At 41.7% G+C, this 24,761-nt stretch overlaps 1 protein-coding gene and 1 pseudogene across 2 annotated transcripts; both read right to left on the reverse strand.

Annotated features, from left to right (window-relative positions):
- Positions 1–845: 845 nt before the first annotated feature.
- LOC309516843 (vomeronasal type-2 receptor 26-like) lies at positions 846–7,627 on the reverse strand. The gene is made up of 5 exons (XM_082195791.1): positions 7,579–7,627; positions 5,536–6,396; positions 4,796–5,023; positions 3,572–3,698; positions 846–1,763 (listed from the first exon to the last, which is right to left on the reverse strand). The coding sequence occupies exons 2-5, from the start codon at positions 6,370–6,372 to the stop codon at positions 862–864; spliced, it is 2,094 nt and encodes a 697-aa protein (XP_082051917.1). The 5' UTR covers positions 6,373–6,396; positions 7,579–7,627; the 3' UTR covers positions 846–861.
- Positions 7,628–12,993: 5,366 nt separating this feature from the next.
- LOC309516842 (vomeronasal type-2 receptor 26-like) lies at positions 12,994–19,888 on the reverse strand (annotated as a pseudogene). Its single transcript, XR_014224594.1, has 5 exons — positions 19,773–19,888; positions 17,730–18,590; positions 16,990–17,217; positions 15,766–15,892; positions 12,994–13,957 (listed from the first exon to the last, which is right to left on the reverse strand). The product of XR_014224594.1 is annotated as a vomeronasal type-2 receptor 26-like (transcript).
- Positions 19,889–24,761: the final 4,873 nt, after the last annotated feature.

The raw sequence follows: 24,761 nt of genomic DNA on the forward strand, positions 1-24,761 counted from the left end.
AGAAGAGAAATAAACTGATTCCAATGTTGCCTTTTGCATTCTAAAGAAACAAAATATCTGAAAAATGAAAGTAATTTTCCTTTGTTGGACTTGCCTTAAAAAGATGGATACAAATAGAAACTGTCTCCTCTAGAGGGAGCTTGTTAAATTGTTGCTGCAGTCTACTTGAGGACTCTACAGCTGTGAGATTAAGATCGTGGGACCAGTCCTTTTGACCTTGAATAAAAATGAGCTGGGAGGAAGTTTTGGTGCTTGCTTTATGCAAGACAACTGCTTTGTTGGAACAGATGCATGAGAAGATGGATTTGATGAATGAGAAAACGGATTTGATGACTGTTGTGCTCAATAACTGTGGACAAACAGGGAATATTGATACAGAAACCATTCAGGGACCAACTCAGGAACCTGTATTGATTGGGCAAGTGCAGAAGATAATGGAGGAGGTTGCGGTTGCATCTCAAATAATACAAATGGAGAGATCCGAGGCCCTGCAGGAGCATAAGCCGCTGCTTTTGAAGATTGAAGTTGGAGTGGGCCAGGGGGAGTCTGGAGCGAGGAGGTTCTTAACTTGACTTGACTTGACTTCGGAGGGACTTTGAAATATGCTCTTAAATATTTTTTGGATTACATTGATGACTGTGGGGAGTGGGACTGTGGGGAATGGGCTGGTTTGATGAAGGGAGATGGAGATAATTTTGGGCTGGAACCTTTTTTTTCTTTCCTGTAATTCTGAAACTTTTAATAAATATTATTTTAAATATATATATATATAAAAGGCAGCAGCTGAACTTATATTTTCAAATATTCTACTATTTACAGAGAAAAGCACGAAAGACAGCAAAGGGCAGGTTTATTATTTCTTTAATTTTTCTTCCTTATTAGCTGTTCCCTATTGTTCAGCTCAGGCCTCAGAATGATTATGTAACATTTGGGGAAGAAGATGCAACCCAGCAACCCACCACCAGAGGCTAAGATGGAGAAGATCTCCACAGCTACCATGTATTTTCCCTTGGTGCTCAGGTAGGAAGGAATAAAGGACAGCCAAACACTGCAGAAGACCAACATGCTGAAAGTGATAAACTTGGCTTCGTTGAAACTGTCCGGTAACTTCCTGGCGAGGAAAGCCACAGCAAAACTTACAGTGGCCAGGCAGCTCATGTAGATGAGGACACAGTAAAACATTGTTACCGACCCTTCATTACATTCTAGTATAATTTCTTCTGTCATTGAGTGCATGTCCACATCTGGGTATGGGGGAGAGGTTGCCAGCCACACAGTGCATATGCCTGCTTGAACAATGGAACAGGAAAGGAGAATGGAGTGGCCTAGTCCTTTGCCCACCCATTTCCTCATCCTGGATTCTGGTTTTGTAGCCATGAAGGCCAAAACCACCATGAAGGTTTTTGACAGGATGCATGAAACAGCAGTGGAGAAGATGATGCCAAAAGCTGTTTGTCGGAGGAGGCATGTCACCTTCTCAGGTCGGCCAATGAAGAGCAATGCACAAAGGAAGCAGAGCAGGAGAGAGATGAGGAGAGTGTAGGTGAGGTTTCGGTTGTTTGCAATGACAATGGGTGTGTCATGGTGTTTCATAAATGTACCTAGTACCAGAGCTGTGATCAAGGAAAGGAAAAGAGAAAATGAGGCTAAACTGATGCCCAAAGGTTCTTCATAAGACAAGAAGCTGATATCCTTGGGTAGACAGGCATCACGGTATTTGCTTGGATAGTCTTTGTCTGGGCATTTATTACAGTCATTCATATCTGGGGGGGAAACAAATATATTAGGTCTTACATTTCAATTTGGTGAAATGTTTACTTTCTGTCTGAGAAGAAAAGAGCTCTGTTTAAATAAAGGACATGTTTAGTGCTGTTTTATGCTATGCAATGTAGTATTGTTGTAATCTAAGCTTTCTCTATGCCAAGGATATGCCATTAAACCACATGAGACCGTGCGGGGAAAAGTACAGTGGTACCTCGGGTTACATACGCTTCAGGTTACATACACTTCAGGTCACAGACTCCGCTAACCCAGAAATAATGCCTCACGTTAAGAACTTTGATTCAGGATGAGAACAGAAATCACGCGGCGGCGCAGTCGCAGTGGGAGGACCCACATGAGACCGTGAGGGGAAAAGTAGTCCAAAGTGTTTCTTTCTGCGCAGAAGGTTCAGCTGGGAATAACTCCCTAAAACAGCTAAATGTCATACAAAGAGTTTCACACAGTTTTATACATTTGGCACAAATTCCAAACATTCCATTAAGTTTAAATTTCCTATCCAATTGAAATGCTTTGTTTCACTCACCCTATTTCTCTTAAGGAACTTTGTTGTCTCCTTATGATTGGTCCAAATTACAGTTTAAACAATTGAGCTTTCTCGTGCTCTGCTAAAGGATTAGATTTCACTTTAGTATTGTCCAGTGGTACCTTGGGTTACATACGCTTCAGGTTACATACACTTCAGGTTACAGACACCGCTAACCCAGAAATAGTGCTTCAGGTTAAGAACTTTGCTTCAGGATGAGAACAAAAATGTTCCTGTGGCATGGCAGCAGCAGGAGGCCCTATTAGCTAAAGGTTTGCTTCAGGTTAAGAACTGACCTCCAGAACAAATTAAGTACTTAACCCGATGTACCACTGTATTTCACTCTAGTTACCGAGAATAGTCTGAGCACAGTCTTAGCATGCTCAGTATGTCAAAACCTTATATGGTTCTCTGTACAGTAGTACTTCAGGTTATAGATGCTTCAGGTTACAGACTCCGCTAACCCAGAAGTAGTAGCTGAGGTTAAGAACTTTGCTTCAGGATGAGAACAGAAATCTCACAGCACCGGCAGCACAACAGCAGCGGGAGGCTAAAGTGGTACCTCAGGTTAAGAACAGTTTCAGGTTAAGAACGGACCTCAAAAACGAATTAAGTTCTTAACCCAAGGTCCATTGTATTTCATTACTACAGTATTCTTGAATTTAATTGGTTCAGGGCTATGTGGTCCTGTAAGTGCCACAGCCAGGGCCATTGCCATCTGAATGTTTATTCACACTAGCCTGGGTGCAGCCTGTGTAAGTCAGAAGGAGTGGCAAGGCCCCCTCTAGATATGCTCAGGACGCAAGGTAGAAATGTGCAAAGAAGCATGCTTGGCAAATCACATCATGGTAAACTCTCATCAGGAAATCAATGTCCCCACTGTGGAAGGACGTGTGGATCCAGAATTGGCCTCCACAGTCACTTACAGACTCATTGTTAAAACCGTGTTTATGGAAGACAATCTTACTCGGCTATGAGTGATAGAGGAAGAAGAAGAAGAAGAAGAAGAAGAAGAAGAAGAAGAAGAAGAAGAAGAAGAAGAAGAAGAAGAAATGTTTTGAACCACATACCATCCAACTACTCTCAGTGCATGGTCATTTCCATTTGATTGGCATATTTAGACTATCTTGAAGGCAATGATCACAAAGAGGCAGGATCATGCACGCACGCACACACTATTTTGAAAAGTAAACTCAACTGTCCTTACAACACCTTTCAATTATTACTTTTGGGTCTGGATCTATTTAATCTATTTATTTTCCCTACCATACTGGTTTGCAATCTTCCCCTCTGCACATGGGATGCAATCGTAGCAGCAAGGTGGCTGTCCCTCCTTCACTTTCTTGCTGGATCCTGGAAGACATCTCTCAGTACAGAGAGAAAGAGGCCGAGTCTATTCCGTAAATTAAAGAGCAGAAGGATCAGCAAGAGAACAATGAGTTTGGAAATCTTCATGTTCCTGGGCCCCTCTCTATGTTACTAAACTGAGTCAGCATTTCAGCAATATGTAGAATGGCTATTTTTTTTTTAGTAGTAGAAATGTTTGAAGTACAGTGGTACCTCGCAAGACGAATGCCTCGCAAGACGAAAAACGCGCAAGACGGAAGAGTTTTCCGTTTTTTGAGTCGTTCCGCAAGATGAATTTCCCTATGGGCTTGCTTTGCAAGACGAAACGTCTTTCGAGTTCTTGCGAGTTTGTTTCCTTTTTCTTAAAGCCGCTAAGCCGTTAATAGCCGCTAAGCCGCTAAACCGCTAATAGCTGCTAAGCTGCTAATAGCCGTGCTTCACAAGACGAAAAAACCGCAAGATGAAGAGACTCGCGGAACGGATTAATTTCGTCTTGCGAGACACCACTGTAACTTGATACCCCTCTATTGTTCTTGTATGTGAAGGTATTGTTCCCCACCTGTTAGCCAGAAAGGTGAAATCTTGGGGCTTATCTATCCTCTTTTCTTCAGTATTTTATAATTGTTAAGAAATATTTATAAAATATTAATAATATAATATAAAATATTTATAAATATAATAAAATAAAATATTTGCCTTTATTCCGTTAGTGACTTCTAGCAGTAAGCTTTTGGCTCTTAATCTACTTGGATGAAGAAGAAGAAGAGGAGGAGGAGGAGTTTTAATTTGAAATCCCATTTTATCACTACCCTAAGGAGTCACAAAGCGGCTAACAATCTCCTTTCCCTTCCTCCCACACAACAAGCACTCTGTGAGGTGAGTGAGGCTGAGAGACTTCAGAGAAGTGTGACTAGCCCAAGGTCACCCAGCAACTTTATGTGAAAGAGCGGGGATGCAAACCCGGTTCACCAGATTACGAGTCTACCACTCTTAACCACTACACCACACTGGCTCTCTGTATGCATTGGTCATGTTCTACACAGGAACATGCAGTTTAAAAGACAGTGAGTAGACATGCAGGTGTATGATCATTGCTTAGGTAATATTGAATTTCTTTGGAATTATCTAATAATGTGGTCCTACCTGATTAAACCAACTGTGCCATGTTATGGCATCTTCATCAAGGATGAATGATTGGTCTCCAGAAGTTTGCGGATCTATCCTCCCAACGCTCACTCTGTGCAAACATTGGTTGGAGAATATAATCCAATTGACAATATCTAAGCTAGATACCACCTCTCCATTCCGGTTGATGAAGACCACATCTCCGGCCGTATTATTAAATGAGATACTTCTCAGAAAGTGATGGAGCTAGATAGAAAAGAGAAAAGGCAATTGTTTGGAAAAGGCAGGGTGGAGCATTTTCCCCCCTCTTCCTGTAGGAAAAACCTACAGCAATTGGTGGGGGTGATTCAGTCAAGTGTTAGTGGATTCAGGTCCAAGCATGGAGAGACCATCAATTTTCTCTCTTCCACATCCCTCTCTCTCCCTCTCCATTTTTTTACAACCTTTCTTTATCTACCCTCCCCACACCTCTTTTCCTCTGTCCCTCTTCATCTCTGGAGACGCCACAGTGGTGTGCAACCACTTGCTCTGAGGGAGGATTTTGTGTATATGGGATAGAGAGAATGCTGAACATCTCTCTCGACCATTACTGACGCTTCATACCTGTGAATGCAGTAACATATCAGTGGTCTGCAACTTCTTTCATAAAAGCGCTTTTTCATGTCTGAGATGAATGAGCAAGATGACAACACTTTGGAAACCCATACCTTGTGGGAGAATAACAGGCCTCTTCAAGTTGAAGATGTTTAGCCTATTACCTGCCAAAAGTGTGGATTCGGATTCTTCCCTCTCCCTCTGTATGCCATTCCTCTGTGCCTGAGTCCGGATGAGGACATGACATGTAAAGCATGGGCCATGGCATATACAGCATTGTGGATACTGTAACTGTGGCCTGTCATGCTCATTTCAAAAAATGATCCAGGAAGGTTCTCCAGCTTCTCTTCTCCAGTGCAAATATTCCCCTCCACCTTGTCTGAAGTGATATCTGGGAATAAACATCCAAAAGCCTCTTGCCAGAAGTCCCTGATAAAACCGTCCCCATCTGTGCTGGAAGGGTTTCTGTGCACAACATACTGATGAAATCCTGGTGGGTTTCTGAAGTGAATTTCAAAGGATATAGCACCATTGAATACTCCTGAATCCCAATTCCTTTGATAGACAAATGAAGTGAACTCAACCTGGGCTGTTATTATCCATACTTTACTTTTTATATTGTATGTCATGTCATCATGTTCTGATAGGTATGGAAGAAATCTCATAGTTGCCATGGAATAAGATTCTCCATAGACAACTATTACATTAACTGTGCTGCTAAAAATTTTATGATTTATAATTGCCCCCTGTTGCAGCATGCCATCTATTTCAGAAATAAAACTTAAAGTGGGGACTTTTTCCAGGAATGCAAAGCAGACACCACTCTTGGTAAATATTGGAGAGATGGTTTGCAGAAATCTTTCTCCATTCTCATTGTCCATTGCAGCGACTCCAATCCACGTCCACCTGAAATGCAGAAGCAAAGAGAGAATTCCCTCATACTGAAGGGCTTCTGAGGCTGCCATCTGGTAGAAGGGAAGCCCTGGGCTTTTATCATTCATCACCGGAGCAGAGCCATAAATGAGCTAAAAAGTAAATGGAAGAAGAGAAGAGACAAAGTAGATTCCTTTCGCAGTATTCATATAAATTATGTTAGTCAAATATGCCCTTTGCTAATGTTTCAGGGTTTGTTTGCCTCTCTCTCAGTTTTACAAAAGACACATATGCAGATGAGCTGAAAACTGGGATCATCTCCCTTTTCTCATTTTTCAACCTTTGATTTGATGACTGGAAAGGGAACTGTGTCTGTTTTTTATTATTTTTATGAATCTTTTTAACATATTGCTGTCTGGAGCAGGGCATTGTGTCTACTTCACTTAAAAAGAAACTTTTTTATGTCATTGCAAAATTTGGCAGGGTCTTGTACAATGGATAAAACTGGATGGGGGTACATACCATGCCCCAAACAGCAGATTTCCTGGACATTATCTGGCTTTGTCAGAATTGCAACTTGGGTTAGATGCACATTTCTTCTCTGCAGCTTCGTCTTTCTTCTTCATGATGCACATGCCGCATCACACAGCAAAACTGTCCTGATTCTTCTCAGACTTTATTTATGAGCATTTATTTCACTTGTGAATCAGCTGCTAACTACTATCATTTTCCTCCTGCAGAACTGGTTTCTATCTGCAATTTCCCATAACCTCTCTGTGTCTTTCATAATGTCGGGTGTGCTAAAGAGGAATAGAATAGGCTCCTATCTGTAAGGTTTTTGTAGCTGTAAGCATTTCCCCTACTTTCCCAGCAGCTTATTTGACATGCCCTCCTGCACTAATTTTTCCATTGGCACCTAAGATCTTATTGATTTTATCCTGTAAGCAATTCCCCCTTTCCATCAGCAACTCATTTCAGATACCCTCCTAATTCAGCAGGAAATGATGCAATATGTTAAAATGTTGGTGAGAGAGAAGCCCACTCTCCCATCATTGGCCTTTGGTATATACTATAAGTGATCTAAATGTGTGTGTGTGTAAGACAGGGGAAAGTTACATATTTTTTCAGGTATTGCAAACTTTCCCTTTATTCAGGTTTGTCTGTCTGTTTGTTTGTTTGCTTATATTACAATTATGTACCACCTTTATTTTCAAAGGAACTCAAGGTGGTGTACATGGTTGTCCTTCAATTTCATCTTCACCCTGAACTGATGCCAAGGAACCTGCCTCTTCCTCTATGCAATCTAATAGAGGTATTGTACATAGGTGTCCTACCTGTGGAATCTTATAGATATCCAAAACAGTGGCCACATAAAAGGAAATTTTAGAATCCAGTCCCCCAATGACCCCAGTCAGATTATTTTCGACATCACATATATAGTTAGGGACAAATTTCTTCACCATGGATAAAAGCAGCAGTGTGGCAAAATATGTGCTCCTTGCACTGATATAGCTGTCATATAAGTGGAAGCCCAAGGTGATATTGGGTAGGATGTGGGGGTCTTCGTTGATCTGCTTGACTGCAAATGCCAAGGCCACGATGTGCTGGTAACCCTTAGGCACCACCCTAAAATGAGAGTTGCAAACTGTATCAGCAGAAACTTCAACAGATCTTTCCTTTTACACAATAGTTAATCATACTGAGTTCAGGGGGGTTTACACTCTGCGCATTCTACTGTTGAATAGATCTTATCAGTAGAAAGTTCTTTCTGATGTTTAGTTGAAATTTCCTTTCTTGTAACTTGAATACCCTGATTTGGAGCAAGAGAAATCAAGTGTGTTCCATCATCCTGGTGACAGATCTTGGGATATTTGAAAATGGCTATCATTCCTCCCCTCCGTCTCATCTTAGATAAACATACTAAACCCCCTCATCCATTCTTCATAAGGCTTGGTTTCCAGACCATCTTTGTTGCCCTCCTCTGCATATGTTTCAGCTTGCTAATACGTATCCAGAACTGGATACAGGACTCCAGGTGACCAAGGCAGATTAGAGCAGTACGATTGCTTTCTTTGATCAGGACACTATACTTCTGTTTATGTAGATCCCTTGAACCTTTCCACATGAACTACTTACAATCTAAGTGTTCCTCATCTTAGATTTGTGCATTTGTCCCTATTGGAATTCATGTTGTTACTTTTGTCCCAAATTTCTAATTGTTTAAGGTTTATAGTATCTAGAGCAGGGGTTGCGAATGTGGGGCTCATGGGACGTCTTCCCTTACATGTCTGAGGTCTTTTTCTGACACTTACAAAGTCTCTGGTCTCTCTGGTCTCTCTCTTCAGTGACTTCATTTTCATGAGTCAGTGATGGTCGCTGGAATTCACTAAATTCTATACTTCATAATAAGTACCTTTCAGTGCTGAAACAAACTTTCGTCTAAGTTCAGAAAATGAAAGCATCAGAACCTTCAGTTTCATTGCAGGTTTTTAAAAATTCGTTCTTACTCACACTCTCGTAGTTCAGATAAAGTCTATCAAATTTGCTGTTCAAAAGGCCTCTCCCAGACACACAAACGTGCATATATTTCAATACATTTATATTCATTTCTCTATCCAGAAATGGAATTTCTCCTGTATTCTCTTAATTCAGACGAGATTCCTTCCAGTTTTTTGCCCCAGCATAAGTCCCATTCATATCTAAAGTGGATTTCCCCAGGTAAAAGTGTAAACATTTGCTGCCTGACTCACTATTCTGAGGCTGCAACTCTAGGTTTGATCATTCCGTGGATGTAATAAATGAGTGGCTTAGTTCTTACACAAGTTCTTCAGGCAGCGCTGGTGGGGGTTCGTCAGTGAATGTTGCTGGAGAGGCGAGGAAGCCACCATGGGAAACAATGCCACCAATGAGGAAGTCTCCTGGCTGATGATATGTGTGAAGTGGGTGGTGTGGACCTTGGAGGATGCATTTTGCTATGTGTGCCAGACATACATTGTAAGAAATCACTTCCAGCAGCAAGAACACTAAAACCACCATTCTCAATACAAAGGCAACTGTCTGTTCTACATGGAACCCATGATTTCTCTGGCAATATTATAATTAGCTTCTCCAAAATAAAAATTGTCTCATTTGAATGGTAGTTAAGTTTCCTGAGACGATGCAATCTGGCAGGATGTAAGATCAGACTTGTGGATCCCAGACCCTATTTAAATTATTCTGGATAATGTTAGTATCCTTTCCGTTACTTTTGCAAGTGGCCCCTGAAAGTCCAGAGGGATTTTTGAGCAGCAGCAGATTTAATTATAGCCCTGTTGATAACCAAGCTGGAATTTAGTTATTTATTCAATGCTTGTGAACCCCTGTGGAATTGCTGAAGAAAATGTGTTTGTCACATATTCAGAACTATTGTGTTAAATTCCCTTTCAGTGGATAATAAGGGGCCCGTGATGTATTGGTGAAGTTAGAAGTTCATAATAGAAGACCTTGTAAACAATGAGGTCTCCAACATGTAGTACGGTGTTTTCAGCATCTTGAATTTTGACTGAGTGGACCTCGATCCATATCACCCATGTGGCAATGACCCCTCACCACTTTTCTAGGGGGGACTGTTGTGTTCCCTCACTCTGAGCCTCCTTCCCCTATGGCCTAGGCACACAAATTTGCTGGCCTTCGGAGGGGAATTCTCCTTGGCCAGTGGATATCAAAGGGGAGGGGTGTTTCCAACCCAAAAGGCACAATCAATGGGCCCTTCAGTGGTGCCTCCTGGAGCCCCATGCCTTGCTGGCTGTGGCTATTGGCTGCTGCCTTGTCTGGCCTGGCAGTGAGGTTTAAAAGGGTGGTTGCAGGAGGCTCTCACAGCATGGCTGGGTGAAGAGCGACAACCTCCCACCCTTTTTACTTCCATTCACAATTCAGGTCAATTAATTTTCGTGCTTGTAAAATGTATTTTCCTTTTCAGGTCATGATCTAACATAGCTTTTCTTCCTAAGTGTCATTCCATTTAACCACTTCATTTTTCTTCTTCCTGCTGACCTTGTTGTGGTTTCTAACAATTGCCATATTTGGAGATGGGTAGGAATTTGCCTGTAGACAAATTGGTCATAGGTTTTGCCTTCATTGTAGCAAAACTTCAAAACTTTTGGTGGTTAAGCCATTGGGTGTAACCCCAGTCTTCAAGCATTGGTTGAAGTAGCGCCCCACCAAGTACCGAATGAGCGATGTATTCTGGGTACCCCATTAGCTCTACCTGCACCCAAAATTACCTTATACAATCAGGAGAGGGAAAAACTTCTCCTTATTCATTTCTCCTTATTCACTTCTCCTATATACTTTCCCACCATGTGTAAATGCATTGAAACAGTGAATTAAATAACTGACCATTCTGAGACAGGCAAAATCAGCTGCTAGAGGTGGCTACGTCATGCTGACTAATGGTGGGGATGGCCCTGAGTGGAAACCTGCCCAGAAAGCCTTGTTGAAAGGCTTCTGATTGCAGCCTTTACCTCCTTCTTCTTCAAAGCATAAATGGCTGGGTTTTGCAAGGGGGTGACACAGATATGGAAGACAGAAAACACTTTACAGATCATGAGCTGGGCTGATGGAGGCAGGTAATTAAACAAACAGAGCCTAAATACATGGTGACCACAATGAGGTGAGAGGTGCCTGTGGAGGCAGCCTTTGTGGTCCCTTCAGAGGGACCCTGGGAGCAGATGGTTTAGAGAATGAATCCATATGAGATGAGCAGGCCAATAAAAGAAACTTGTGACAAAATTCCACTGTTGGTGACCATCATGACCTCCGAGGGATTTGTGTCAATGCAAGCCAACTTGATGACTCTGGAGAGGTTGAGTTGGTGCCCCATGCCCTCCTGTATGACTCCTTTTATAGTGGCTTATGTAAACTCTCTCCTAATTCTGTCAGCCTATGTCAGCTGGTACCGTAGGGAGAAAGAGGATTCTTGAAATCTCTCAGACCCCACAGTTCATCCACACCCAGGTGAGGGGGTCAAGATTCACAAAGTTGCTGAGTCTGACTTTCCTGCTTTTTGGTGAATTTTAATTGTGTCCAAATACATTCAGTGATGCTGATGTCTCTGCCTTCATCTGCAAACCTATGCATTTTATTTTTTAAATATGTATTCTGCTTCACTTCGGCTAGGGCATGGGTTGGGGATGTGTGGCACTCCAGATGTTGATGGATTCCAAAACCCACCAACCTCAGTCAGTATCGAAAATGGTCAGCAATGATGGGGGCTGTAGTCTAGCAATATCTGGAGTCTATCAATATCTGCTCTAGGGGGATTGAAAGCATATAACAAGAAAAGAAATAATATGTTTTACTGTTTTTCTATATCTGCTGCAAGCCGTCCATAGTGGTTGGGGAAACGCAGCCAGATGGGTGGGCTATAAATAATAAAATTATTACTATCATTATCATTATTATTAGTTCTACTTCCTTCCATTCCTGTCTCCACTTGAATACCTGGACATTCTGCAAGGGGGACATAATCTTACAGACACTCATTAACAAGCATAGTTAGCTTGCTGTATAACAGTACAGATGTCTACTCAGAAAAAAGTGTTTTAAGATTTAATGGGCCTTACTCCCAGATAAGTGAGTACAAGCTGGCAATGTAGGCTGTGGTTTATGGTAGAAACTAAGAGAAAGCAGTGGCTTTGTGCCCTTAAGAGCTGTATAACAGGAGGTATAATTCAGAGGTTAAGCCTGGATTCCAGAAAGCTGAGGTCCGTTATGGGAATACACATACAACCTGAAGTCTCTCTGTCCTCTTTGATTCCACTTTCAATCTGATTAAGCTCTGGTTTACTTGTATTCTCCCTTCATCATGGTTAGGTCTAATCAATTTTATCTACTCATCAAACATTGGCTGAAGGATGCCAACAGTCAGTGGAAAGTCCAACAATATACTTGCCAGAAATATAATACATATTTGTATTAAGAATATAGGGTTCTGATCCATCACTTGTGTTGGTGAAAATAAAACTTTTCAGTTGTGGCTTTGTTGGATGCTTTGCCCAGTGAACTGTGCATGGTTCTTTGCTGCCATCTTTTCCAAGCACCAGGGCAGAAATCATTCACACTTTCTTATCTAGTTCTCTGAATTTCACCAAGGACACCTGATTCAGACAGAATCTTCCAGGGAGGGAACCCAATTCAATGGGGGAGAAATTATTTCACAGTACATAGATAATTTATGGAACTCACTGGCATAGGAAACAATGGTGGAGACAGTGCATTTGCTTTTGGATACGACTGGAAGGTTTAATCTCGCTGTAAACAAGTGGTACAGTGACAATAAAGTATTTCTATTTCCCACAGGAATCTGGTTGGTCAGTGTGAGTACAGGCTGTCGTACAAGATGGGCCATTGGCCTGACTCAAGAGAATCATCTTATATTTCTGCGATCTTGAGTATGGATAGGTTGATGATGAAATCTGACGGTGAGCAGTAGAGAACAATAGACCATAAATGAATACTTACAAATTCCATGACCTGCAATAGTACAATTTCACATTATGCTGAAAGCTGTGAGAATTAAGGCTAGATACAGATTTGCTTACATGTATATTTTGACAGGAATTGCTCTGAGTCTTCTTGTCAACACACAAGAATAATGTATGTGGAAATGTATTCCTCAAAGCAGCGAATTTTACAAAGAAAATTTCAACTATGGGAATCTGGAGTCTAGAAAAAATTGTAAAAGGGAGCAGCTGAAATTATATTTCCAACTATTCTACTGTAAACACATAGAAAAACACAAAATACAGCAGATGACAGGTTTCTCATTTCTTTACTTTTTCTTCCTTATTAGCTGTTCCCTATTGTTCAGCTCAGGCCTCAGAATGATAATGTAACATTTGGGGAAGAAGATGCAACCCAGCAACCCACCACCGGAGGCTAAGATGGAGAAGATCTCCACAGCTACCATATATTTTCCCTTGGTGCTCAGGTAGGAGGGAATAAAGGACAGCCAAACACTGCAGAAGACCAACATGCTGAAAGTGATAAACTTGGCTTCGTTGAAACTGTCTGGTAACTTCCTGGCAAGGAAAGCCACAGCAAAACTTACAGTGGCCAGGCAGCTCATGTAGATGAGGACACAGTAAAACATGGCCACAGACCCTTCATTACATTCTAGTATCATTTGTTCTGTTATTGAATGCATGTCTACATCAGGGTATGGGGGAGAGGTTGCCAGCCACACAGTACATATCCCTGCTTGAACTATGGAGCAGGAAAGGAGAATGGAGTGGCCTAGTCCTTTCCCCACCTATTTCCTCATCCTGGATTCTGGTTTTTTAGCCATGAAGGCCAAAACCACTGTGAAGGTTTTTGCCAGGACACAAGAAACAGCAGTTGAGAAGATGATGCCAAAAGCTGTTTGCCGGAGGAGGCATGTCACCTTCTCAGGTCGGCCAATGAAGAGCAATGCACAAAGGAAGCAGAGCAGGAGAGAGATGAGGAGAGTGTAGGTGAGGTTTCGGTTGTTTGCAATGACAATGGGTGTGTCATGGTGTTTCATAAATGTACCTAGTACCAGAGCTGTGATCAAGGAAAGGAAAAGAGAAAATGAGGCTAAACTGATGCCCAAAGGTTCTTCATAAGACAAGAAGCTGATATCCTTGGGTAGACAGGCATCACGGTATTTGCTTGGATAGTCTTTGTCTGGGCATTTATTACAGTCATTCATATCTGGGGGGGAAACAAATATATTAGGTCTTACATTTCAATTTGGTGAAATGTTTACTTTCTGTCTGAGAAGAAAAGAGCTCTGTTTAAATAAAGGACATGTTTAGTGCTGTTTTATGCTATGCAATGTAGTATTGTTGTAATCTAAGCTTTCTCTATGCCAAGGATATGCCATTAAACCACATGAGACCGTGCGGGGAAAAGTACAGTGGTACCTCGGGTTACATACGCTTCAGGTTACATACACTTCAGGTCACAGACTCCGCTAACCCAGAAATAATGCCTCACGTTAAGAACTTTGATTCAGGATGAGAACAGAAATCACGCGGCGGCGCAGTCGCAGTGGGAGGACCCACATGAGACCGTGAGGGGAAAAGTAGTCCAAAGTGTTTCTTTCTGCGCAGAAGGTTCAGCTGGGAATAACTCCCTAAAACAGCTAAATGTCATACAAAGAGTTTCACACAGTTTTATACATTTGGCACAAATTCCAAACATTCCATTAAGTTTAAATTTCCTATCCAATTGAAATGCTTTGTTTCACTCACCCTATTTCTCTTAAGGAACTTTGTTGTCTCCTTATGATTGGTCCAAATTACAGTTTAAACAATTGAGCTTTCTCGTGCTCTGCTAAAGGATTAGATTTCACTTTAGTATTGTCCAGTGGTACCTTGGGTTACATACGCTTCAGGTTACATACACTTCAGGTTACAGACACCGCTAACCCAGAAATAGTGCTTCAGGTTAAGAACTTTGCTTCAGGATGAGAACAAAAATGTTCCTGTGGCATGGCAGCAGCAGGAGGCCCTATTAGCTAAAGGTTTGCTTCAGGTTAAGAACTGACCTCCAGAACAAATTAAGTACTTAACCCGATGTACCACTGTATTTCACTCTAGTTACCGAGAATAGTCTGAGCACAGTCTTAGCATGCTCAGTATGTCAAAACCTTATATGGTTCTCTGTACAGTAGTACTTCAGGTTATAGATGCTTCAGGTTACAGACTCCGCTAACCCAGAAGTAGTAGCTGAGGTTAAGAACTTTGCTTCAGGATGAGAACAGAAATCTCACAGCACCGGCAGCACAACAGCAGCGGGAGGCTAAAGTGGTACCTCAGGTTAAGAACAGTTTCAGGTTAAGAACGGACCTCAAAAACGAATTAAGTTCTTAACCCAAGGTCCATTGTATTTCATTACTACAGTATTCTTGAATTTAATTGGTTCAGGGCTATGTGGTCCTGTAAGTGCCACAGCCAGGGCCATTGCCATCTGAATGTTTATTCACACTAGCCTGGGTGCAGCCTGTGTAAGTCAGAAGGAGTGGCAAGGCCCCCTCTAGATATGCTCAGGACGCAAGGTAGAAATGTGCAAAGAAGCATGCTTGGCAAATCACATCATGGTAAACTCTCATCAGGAAATCAATGTCCCCACTGTGGAAGGACGTGTGGATCCAGAATTGGCCTCCACAGTCACTTACAGACTCATTGTTAAAACCGTGTTTATGGAAGACAATCTTACTCGGCTATGAGTGATAGAGGAAGAAGAAGAAGAAGAAGAAGAAGAAGAAGAAGAAGAAGAAGAAGAAGAAGAAGAAGAAGAAGAAATGTTTTGAACCACATACCATCCAACTACTCTCAGTGCATGGTCATTTCCATTTGATTGGCATATTTAGACTATCTTGAAGGCAATGATCACAAAGAGGCAGGATCATGCACGCACGCACACACTATTTTGAAAAGTAAACTCAACTGTCCTTACAACACCTTTCAATTATTACTTTTGGGTCTGGATCTATTTAATCTATTTATTTTCCCTACCATACTGGTTTGCAATCTTCCCCTCTGCACATGGGATGCAATCGTAGCAGCAAGGTGGCTGTCCCTCCTTCACTTTCTTGCTGGATCCTGGAAGACATCTCTCAGTACAGAGAGAAAGAGGCCGAGTCTATTCCGTAAATTAAAGAGCAGAAGGATCAGCAAGAGAACAATGAGTTTGGAAATCTTCATGTTCCTGGGCCCCTCTCTATGTTACTAAACTGAGTCAGCATTTCAGCAATATGTAGAATGGCTATTTTTTTTTTAGTAGTAGAAATGTTTGAAGTACAGTGGTACCTCGCAAGACGAATGCCTCGCAAGACGAAAAACGCGCAAGACGGAAGAGTTTTCCGTTTTTTGAGTCGTTCCGCAAGATGAATTTCCCTATGGGCTTGCTTTGCAAGACGAAACGTCTTTCGAGTTCTTGCGAGTTTGTTTCCTTTTTCTTAAAGCCGCTAAGCCGTTAATAGCCGCTAAGCCGCTAAACCGCTAATAGCTGCTAAGCTGCTAATAGCCGTGCTTCACAAGACGAAAAAACCGCAAGATGAAGAGACTCGCGGAACGGATTAATTTCGTCTTGCGAGACACCACTGTAACTTGATACCCCTCTATTGTTCTTGTATGTGAAGGTATTGTTCCCCACCTGTTAGCCAGAAAGGTGAAATCTTGGGGCTTATCTATCCTCTTTTCTTCAGTATTTTATAATTGTTAAGAAATATTTATAAAATATTAATAATATAATATAAAATATTTATAAATATAATAAAATAAAATATTTGCCTTTATTCCGTTAGTGACTTCTAGCAGTAAGCTTTTGGCTCTTAATCTACTTGGATGAAGAAGAAGAAGAGGAGGAGGAGGAGTTTTAATTTGAAATCCCATTTTATCACTACCCTAAGGAGTCACAAAGCGGCTAACAATCTCCTTTCCCTTCCTCCCACACAACAAGCACTCTGTGAGGTGAGTGAGGCTGAGAGACTTCAGAGAAGTGTGACTAGCCCAAGGTCACCCAGCAACTTTATGTGAAAGAGCGGGGATGCAAACCCGGTTCACCAGATTACGAGTCTACCACTCTTAACCACTACACCACACTGGCTCTCTGTATGCATTGGTCATGTTCTACACAGGAACATGCAGTTTAAAAGACAGTGAGTAGACATGCAGGTGTATGATCATTGCTTAGGTAATATTGAATTTCTTTGGAATTATCTAATAATGTGGTCCTACCTGATTAAACCAACTGTGCCATGTTATGGCATCTTCATCAAGGATGAATGATTGGTCTCCAGAAGTTTGCGGATCTATCCTCCCAACGCTCACTCTGTGCAAACATTGGTTGGAGAATATAATCCAATTGACAATATCTAAGCTAGATACCACCTCTCCATTCCGGTTGATGAAGACCACATCTCCGGCCGTATTATTAAATGAGATACTTCTCAGAAAGTGATGGAGCTAGATAGAAAAGAGAAAAGGCAATTGTTTGGAAAAGGCAGGGTGGAGCATTTTCCCCCCTCTTCCTGTAGGAAAAACCTACAGCAATTGGTGGGGGTGATTCAGTCAAGTGTTAGTGGATTCAGGTCCAAGCATGGAGAGACCATCAATTTTCTCTCTTCCACATCCCTCTCTCTCCCTCTCCATTTTTTTACAACCTTTCTTTATCTACCCTCCCCACACCTCTTTTCCTCTGTCCCTCTTCATCTCTGGAGACGCCACAGTGGTGTGCAACCACTTGCTCTGAGGGAGGATTTTGTGTATATGGGATAGAGAGAATGCTGAACATCTCTCTCGACCATTACTGACGCTTCATACCTGTGAATGCAGTAACATATCAGTGGTCTGCAACTTCTTTCATAAAAGCGCTTTTTCATGTCTGAGATGAATGAGCAAGATGACAACACTTTGGAAACCCATACCTTGTGGGAGAATAACAGGCCTCTTCAAGTTGAAGATGTTTAGCCTATTACCTGCCAAAAGTGTGGATTCGGATTCTTCCCTCTCCCTCTGTATGCCATTCCTCTGTGCCTGAGTCCGGATGAGGACATGACATGTAAAGCATGGGCCATGGCATATACAGCATTGTGGATACTGTAACTGTGGCCTGTCATGCTCATTTCAAAAAATGATCCAGGAAGGTTCTCCAGCTTCTCTTCTCCAGTGCAAATATTCCCCTCCACCTTGTCTGAAGTGATATCTGGGAATAAACATCCAAAAGCCTGTTGCCAGAAGTCCCTGATAAAACCGTCCCCATCTGTGCTGGAAGGGTTTCTGTGCACAACATACTGATGAAATCCTGGTGGGTTTCTGAAGTGAATTTCAAAGGATATAGCACCATTGAATACTCCTGAATCCCAATTCCTTTGATAGACAAATGAAGTGAACTCAACCTGGGCTGTTATTATCCATACTTTACTTTTTATATTGTATGTCATGTCATCATGTTCTGATAGGTATGGAAGAAATCTCATAGTTGCCATGGAATAAGATTCTCCATAGACAACTATTACATTAACTGTGCTGCTAAAAATTTTATGATTTATAATTGCCCCCTGTTGCAGCATGCCATCTATTTCAGAAATAAAACTTAAAGTGGGGACTTTTTCCAGGAATGCAAAGCAGACACCACTCTTGGTAAATATTGGAGAGATGGTTTGCAGAAATCTTTCTCCATTCTCATTGTCCATTGCAGCGACTCCAATCCACGTCCACCTGAAATGCAGAAGCAAAGAGAGAATTCCCTCATACTGAAGGGCTTCTGAGGCTGCCATCTGGTAGAAGGGAAGCCCTGGGCTTTTATCATTCATCACCGGAGCAGAGCCATAAATGAGCTAAAAAGTAAATGGAAGAAGAGAAGAGACAAAGTAGATTCCTTTCGCAGTATTCATATAAATTATGTTAGTCAAATATGCCCTTTGCTAATGTTTCAGGGTTTGTTTGCCTCTCTCTCAGTTTTACAAAAGACACATATGCAGATGAGCTGAAAACTGGGATCATCTCCCTTTTCTCATTTTTCAACCTTTGATTTGATGACTGGAAAGGGAACTGTGTCTGTTTTTTATTATTTTTATGAATCTTTTTAACATATTGCTGTCTGGAGCAGGGCATTGTGTCTACTTCACTTAAAAAGAAACTTTTTTATGTCATTGCAAAATTTGGCAGGGTCTTGTACAATGGATAAAACTGGATGGGGGTACATACCATGCCCCAAACAGCAGATTTCCTGGACATTATCTGGCTTTGTCAGAATTGCAACTTGGGTTAGATGCACATTTCTTCTCTGCAGCTTCGTCTTTCTTCTTCATGATGCACATGCCGCATCACACAGCAAAACTGTCCTGATTCTTCTCAGACTTTATTTATGAGCATTTATTTCACTTGTGAATCAGCTGCTAACTACTATCATTTTCCTCCTGCAGAACTGGTTTCTATCTGCAATTTCCCATAACCTCTCTGTGTCTTTCATAATGTCGGGTGTGCTAAAGAGGAATAAAATAGGCTCCTATCTGTAAGGTTTTTGTAGCTGTAAGCATTTCCCCTACTTTCCCAGCAGCTTATTTGACATGCCCTCCTGCACTAATTTTTCCATTGGCACCTAAGATCTTATTGATTTTATCCTGTAAGCAATTCCCCCTTTCCATCAGCAACTCATTTCAGATACCCTCCTAATTCAGCAGGAAATGATGCAATATGTTAAAATGTTGGTGAGAGAGAAGCCCACTCTCCCATCATTGGCCTTTGGTATATACTATAAGTGATCTAAATGTGTGTGTGTGTAAGACAGGGGAAAGTTACATATTTTTTCAGGTATTGCAAACTTTCCCTTTATTCAGGTTTGTCTGTCTGTTTGTTTGTTTGCTTATATTACAATTATGTACCACCTTTATTTTCAAAGGAACTCAAGGTGGTGTACATGGTTGTCCTTCAATTTCATCTTCACCCTGAACTGATGCCGAGGAACCTGCCTCTTCCTCTATGCAATCTAATAGAGGTATTGTACATAGGTGTCCTACCTGTGGAATCTTATAGATATCCAAAACAGTGGCCACATAAAAGGAGATTTTAGAATCCAGTCCCCCAATGACCCCAGTCAGATTATTTTCGACATCACATATATAGTTAGGGACAAATTTCTTCACCATGGATAAAAGCAGCAGTGTGGCAAAATATGTGCTCCTTGCACTGATATAGCTGTCATATAAGTGGAAGCCCAAGGTGATATTGGGTAGGATGTGGGGGTCTTCGTTGATCTGCTTGACTGCAAATGCCAAGGCCACGATGTGCTGGTAACCCTTAGGCACCACCCTAAAATGAGAGTTGCAAACTGTATCAGCAGAAACTTCAACAGATCTTTCCTTTTACACAATAGTTAATCATACTGAGTTCAGGGGGGTTTACACTCTGCGCATTCTACTGTTGAATAGATCTTATCAGTAGAAAGTTCTTTCTGATGTTTAGTTGAAATTTCCTTTCTTGTAACTTGAATACCCTGATTTGGAGCAAGAGAAATCAAGTGTGTTCCATCATCCTGGTAACAGATCTTGGGATATTTGAAAATGGCTATCATTCCTCCCCTCCGTCTCATCTTAGATAAACATACTAAACCCCCTCATCCATTCTTCATAAGGCTTGGTTTCCAGACCATCTTTGTTGCCCTCCTCTGCATATGTTTCAGCTTGCTAATACGTATCCAGAACTGGATACAGGACTCCAGGTGACCAAGGCAGATTAGAGCAGTACGATTGCTTTCTTTGATCAGGACACTATACTTCTGTTTATGTAGATCCCTTGAACCTTTCCACATGAACTACTGACAATCTAAGTGTTCCTCATCTTAGATTTGTGCATTTGTCCCTATTGGAATTCATGTTGTTACTTTTGTCCCAAATTTCTAATTGTTTAAGGTTTATAGTATCTAGAGCAGGGGTTGCGAATGTGGGGCTCATGGGACGTCTTCCCTTACATGTCTGAGGTCTTTTTCTGACACTTACAAAGTCTCTGGTCTCTCTGGTCTCTCTCTTCAGTGACTTCATTTTCATGAGTCAGTGATGGTCGCTGGAATTCACTAAATTCTATACTTCATAATAAGTACCTTTCAGTGCTGAAACAAACTTTCGTCTAAGTTCAGAAAATGAAAGCATCAGAACCTTCAGTTTCATTGCAGGTTTTTAAAAATTCGTTCTTACTCACACTCTCGTAGTTCAGATAAAGTCTATCAAATTTGCTGTTCAAAAGGCCTCTCCCAGACACACAAACGTGCATATATTTCAATACATTTATATTCATTTCTCTATCCAGAAATGGAATTTCTCCTGTATTCTCTTAATTCAGACGAGATTCCTTCCAGTTTTTTGCCCCAGCATAAGTCCCATTCATATCTAAAGTGGATTTCCCCAGGTAAAAGTGTAAACATTTGCTGCCTGACTCACTATTCTGAGGCTGCAACTCTAGGTTTGATCATTCCGTGGATGTAATAAATGAGTGGCTTAGTTCTTACACAAGCTCTTCAGGCAGCGCTGGTGGGGGTTCCTCAGTGAATGTTGCTGGAGAGGCGAGGAAGCCACCATGGGAAACAATGCCACCAATGAGGAAGTCTCCTGGCTGATGATATGTGTGAAGTGGGTGGTGTGGACCTTGGAGGATGCATTTCGCTATGTGTGCCAGACATACATTGTAAGAAATCACTTCCAGCAGCAAGAACACTAAAACCACCATTCTCAATACAAAGGCAACTGTCTGTTCTACATGGAACCCATGATTTCTCTGGCAATATTATAATTAGCTTCTCCAAAATAAAAATTGTCTCATTTGAATGGTAGTTAAGTTTCCTGAGACGATGCAATCTGGCAGGATGTAAGATCAGACTTGTGGATCCCAGACCCTATTTAAATTATTCTGGATAATGTTAGTATCCTTTCCGTTACTTTTGCAAGTGGCCCCTGAAAGTCCAGAGGGATTTTTGAGCAGCAGCAGATTTAATTATAGCCCTGTTGATAACCAAGCTGGAATTTAGTTATTTATTCAATGCTTGTGAACCCCTGTGGAATTGCTGAAGAAAATGTGTTTGTCACATATTCAGAACTATTGTGTTAAATTCCCTTTCAGTGGATAATAAGGGGCCCGTGATGTATTGGTGAAGTTAGAAGTTCATAATAGAAGACCTTGTAAACAATGAGGTCTCCAACATGTAGTACGGTGTTTTCAGCATCTTGAATTTTGACTGAGTGGACCTCGATCCATATCACCCATGTGGCAATGACCCCTCACCACTTTTCTAGGGGGGACTGTTGTGTTCCCTCACTCAGAGCCTCCTTCCCCTATGGCCTAGGCACACAAATTTGCTGGCCTTCGGAGGGGAATTCTCCTTGGCTAGTGGATATCAAAGGGGAGGGGTCTTTCCAACCCAAAAGGCACCATCAATGGGCCCTTCAGTGGTGCCTCCTGGAGCCCCATGCCTTGCTGGCTGTGGCTATTGGCTGCTGCCTTGTCTGGCCTGGCAGTGAGGTTTAAAAGGGTGGTTGCAGGAGGCTCTCACAGCATGGCTGGGTGAAGAGTGACAACCTCCCACCCTTTTTACTTCCATTCACAATTCAGGTCAATTAATTTTTGTGCTTGTAAAATGTATTTTCCTTTTCAGGTCATGATCTAACATAGCTTTTCTTCCTAAGTGTCATTCCATTTAACCACTTCATTTTTCTTCTTCCTGCTGACCTTGTTGTGGTTTCTAACAATTGCCATATTTGGAGATGGGGAGGAATTTGCCTGTAGACAAATTGGCCATAGGTTTTGCCTTCATTGTAGCAAAACTTCAAAACTTTTGGTGGTTAAGCCATTGGGTGTAACCCCAGTCTTCAAGCATTGGTTGAAGTAGCGCCCCACCAAGTACCGAATGAGCGATGTATTCTGGGTACCCCATTAGCTCTACCTGCACCCAAAATTACCTTATACAATCAGGAGAGGGAAAAACTTCTCCTTATTCATTTCTCCTTATTCACTTCTCCTATATACTTTCCCACCATGTGTAAATGCATTGAAACAGTGAATTAAATAACTGACCATTCTGAGACAGGCAAAATCAGCTGCTAGAGGTGGCTACGTCATGCTGACTAATGGTGGGGATGGCCCTGAGTGGAAACCTGCCCAGAAAGCCTTGTTGAAAGGCTTCTGATTGCAGCCTTTACCTCCTTCTTCTTCAAAGCATAAATGGCTGGGTTTTGCAAGGGGGTGACACAGATATGGAAGACAGAAAACACTTTACAGATCATGAGCTGGGCTGATGGAGGCAGGTAATTAAACAAACAGAGCCTAAATACATGGTGACCACAATGAGGTGAGAGGTGCCTGTGGAGGCAGCCTTTGTGGTCCCTTCAGAGGGACCCTGGGAGCAGATGGTTTAGAGAATGAATCCATATGAGATGAGCAGGCCAATAAAAGAAACTAGTGACAAAATTCCACTGTTGGTGACCATCATGACCTCCGAGGGATTTGTGTCAATGCAAGCCAACTTGATGACTCTGGAGACGTTGAGTTGGTGCCCCATGCCCTCCTGTATGACTCCTTTTATAGTGGCTTATGTAAACTCTCTCCCAATTCTGTCAGCCTATGTCAGCTGGTACCGTAGGGAGAAAGAGGATTCTTGAAATCTCTCAGACCCCACAGTTCATCCACACCCAGGTGAGGGGGTCAAGATTCACAAAGTTGCTGAGTCTGACTTTCCTGCTTTTTGGTGAATTTTAATTGTGTCCAAATACATTCAGTGATGCTGATGTCTCTGCCTTCATCTGCAAACCTATGCATTTTATTTTTTAAATATGTATTCTGCTTCACTTCGGCTAGGGCATGGGTTGGGGATGTGTGGCACTCCAGATGTTGATGGATTCCAAAACCCACCAACCTCAGTCAGTATCGAAAATGGTCAGCAATGATGGGGGCTGTAGTCTAGCAATATCTGGAGTCTATCAATATCTGCTCTAGGGGGATTGAAAGCATATAACAAGAAAAGAAATAATATGTTTTACTGTTTTTCTATATCTGCTGCAAGCCGTCCATAGTGGTTGGGGAAACGCAGCCAGATGGGTGGGCTATAAATAATAAAATTATTACTATCATTATCATTATTATTAGTTCTACTTCCTTCCATTCCTGTCTCCACTTGAATACCTGGACATTCTGCAAGGGGGACATAATCTTACAGACACTCATTAACAAGCATAGTTAGCTTGCTGTATAACAGTACAGATGTCTACTCAGAAAAAAGTGTTTTAAGATTTAATGGGCCTTACTCCCAGATAAGTGAGTACAAGCTGGCAATGTAGGCTGTGGTTTATGGTAGAAACTAAGAGAAAGCAGTGGCTTTGTGCCCTTAAGAGCTGTATAACAGGAGGTATAATTCAGAGGTTAAGCCTGGATTCCAGAAAGCTGAGGTCCGTTATGGGAATACACATACAACCTGAAGTCTCTCTGTCCTCTTTGATTCCACTTTCAATCTGATTAAGCTCTGGTTTACTTGTATTCTCCCTTCATCATGGTTAGGTCTAATCAATTTTATCTACTCATCAAACATTGGCTGAAGGATGCCAACAGTCAGTGGAAAGTCCAACAATATACTTGCCAGAAATATAATACATATTTGTATTAAGAATATAGGGTTCTGATCCATCACTTGTGTTGGTGAAAATAAAACTTTTCAGTTGTGGCTTTGTTGGATGCTTTGCCCAGTGAACTGTGCATGGTTCTTTGCTGCCATCTTTTCCAAGCACCAGGGCAGAAATCATTCACACTTTCTTATCTAGTTCTCTGAATTTCACCAAGGACACCTGATTCAGACAGAATCTTCCAGGCAGGGAACCCAATTCAATGGGGGAGAAATTATTTCACAGTACATAGATAATTTATGGAACTCACTGGCATAGGAAACAATGGTGGAGACAGTGCATTTGCTTTTGGATACGACTGGAAGGTTTAATCTCGCTGTAAACAAGTGGTACAGTGACAATAAAGTA

The sequence above is a fragment of the Podarcis vaucheri genome, assembly GCF_965113315.1.
Source record: "Podarcis vaucheri genome assembly, chromosome: 13".
NCBI classification, from domain to species: Eukaryota; Metazoa; Chordata; class Lepidosauria; order Squamata; family Lacertidae; genus Podarcis; species Podarcis vaucheri.

Excerpts from the sequence above, each read along its gene's own strand:
- LOC309516843 (XM_082195791.1), bottom strand. The coding sequence starts at position 6,372 with ATGAATGATAAAAGCCCAGGGCTTCCCTTCTACCAGATGGCAGCCTCA. Across the intron at positions 5,024-5,535 it reads CGAATCCACACTTTTGGCAG|CTCCATCACTTTCTGAGAAG; the intron begins GTAATAGGCTAA and ends TTTTCTATCTAG. Across the intron at positions 1,764-3,571 it reads GAAGATTGCAAACCAGTATG|ATATGAATGACTGTAATAAA; the intron begins GTAGGGAAAATA and ends TTTCCCCCCCAG.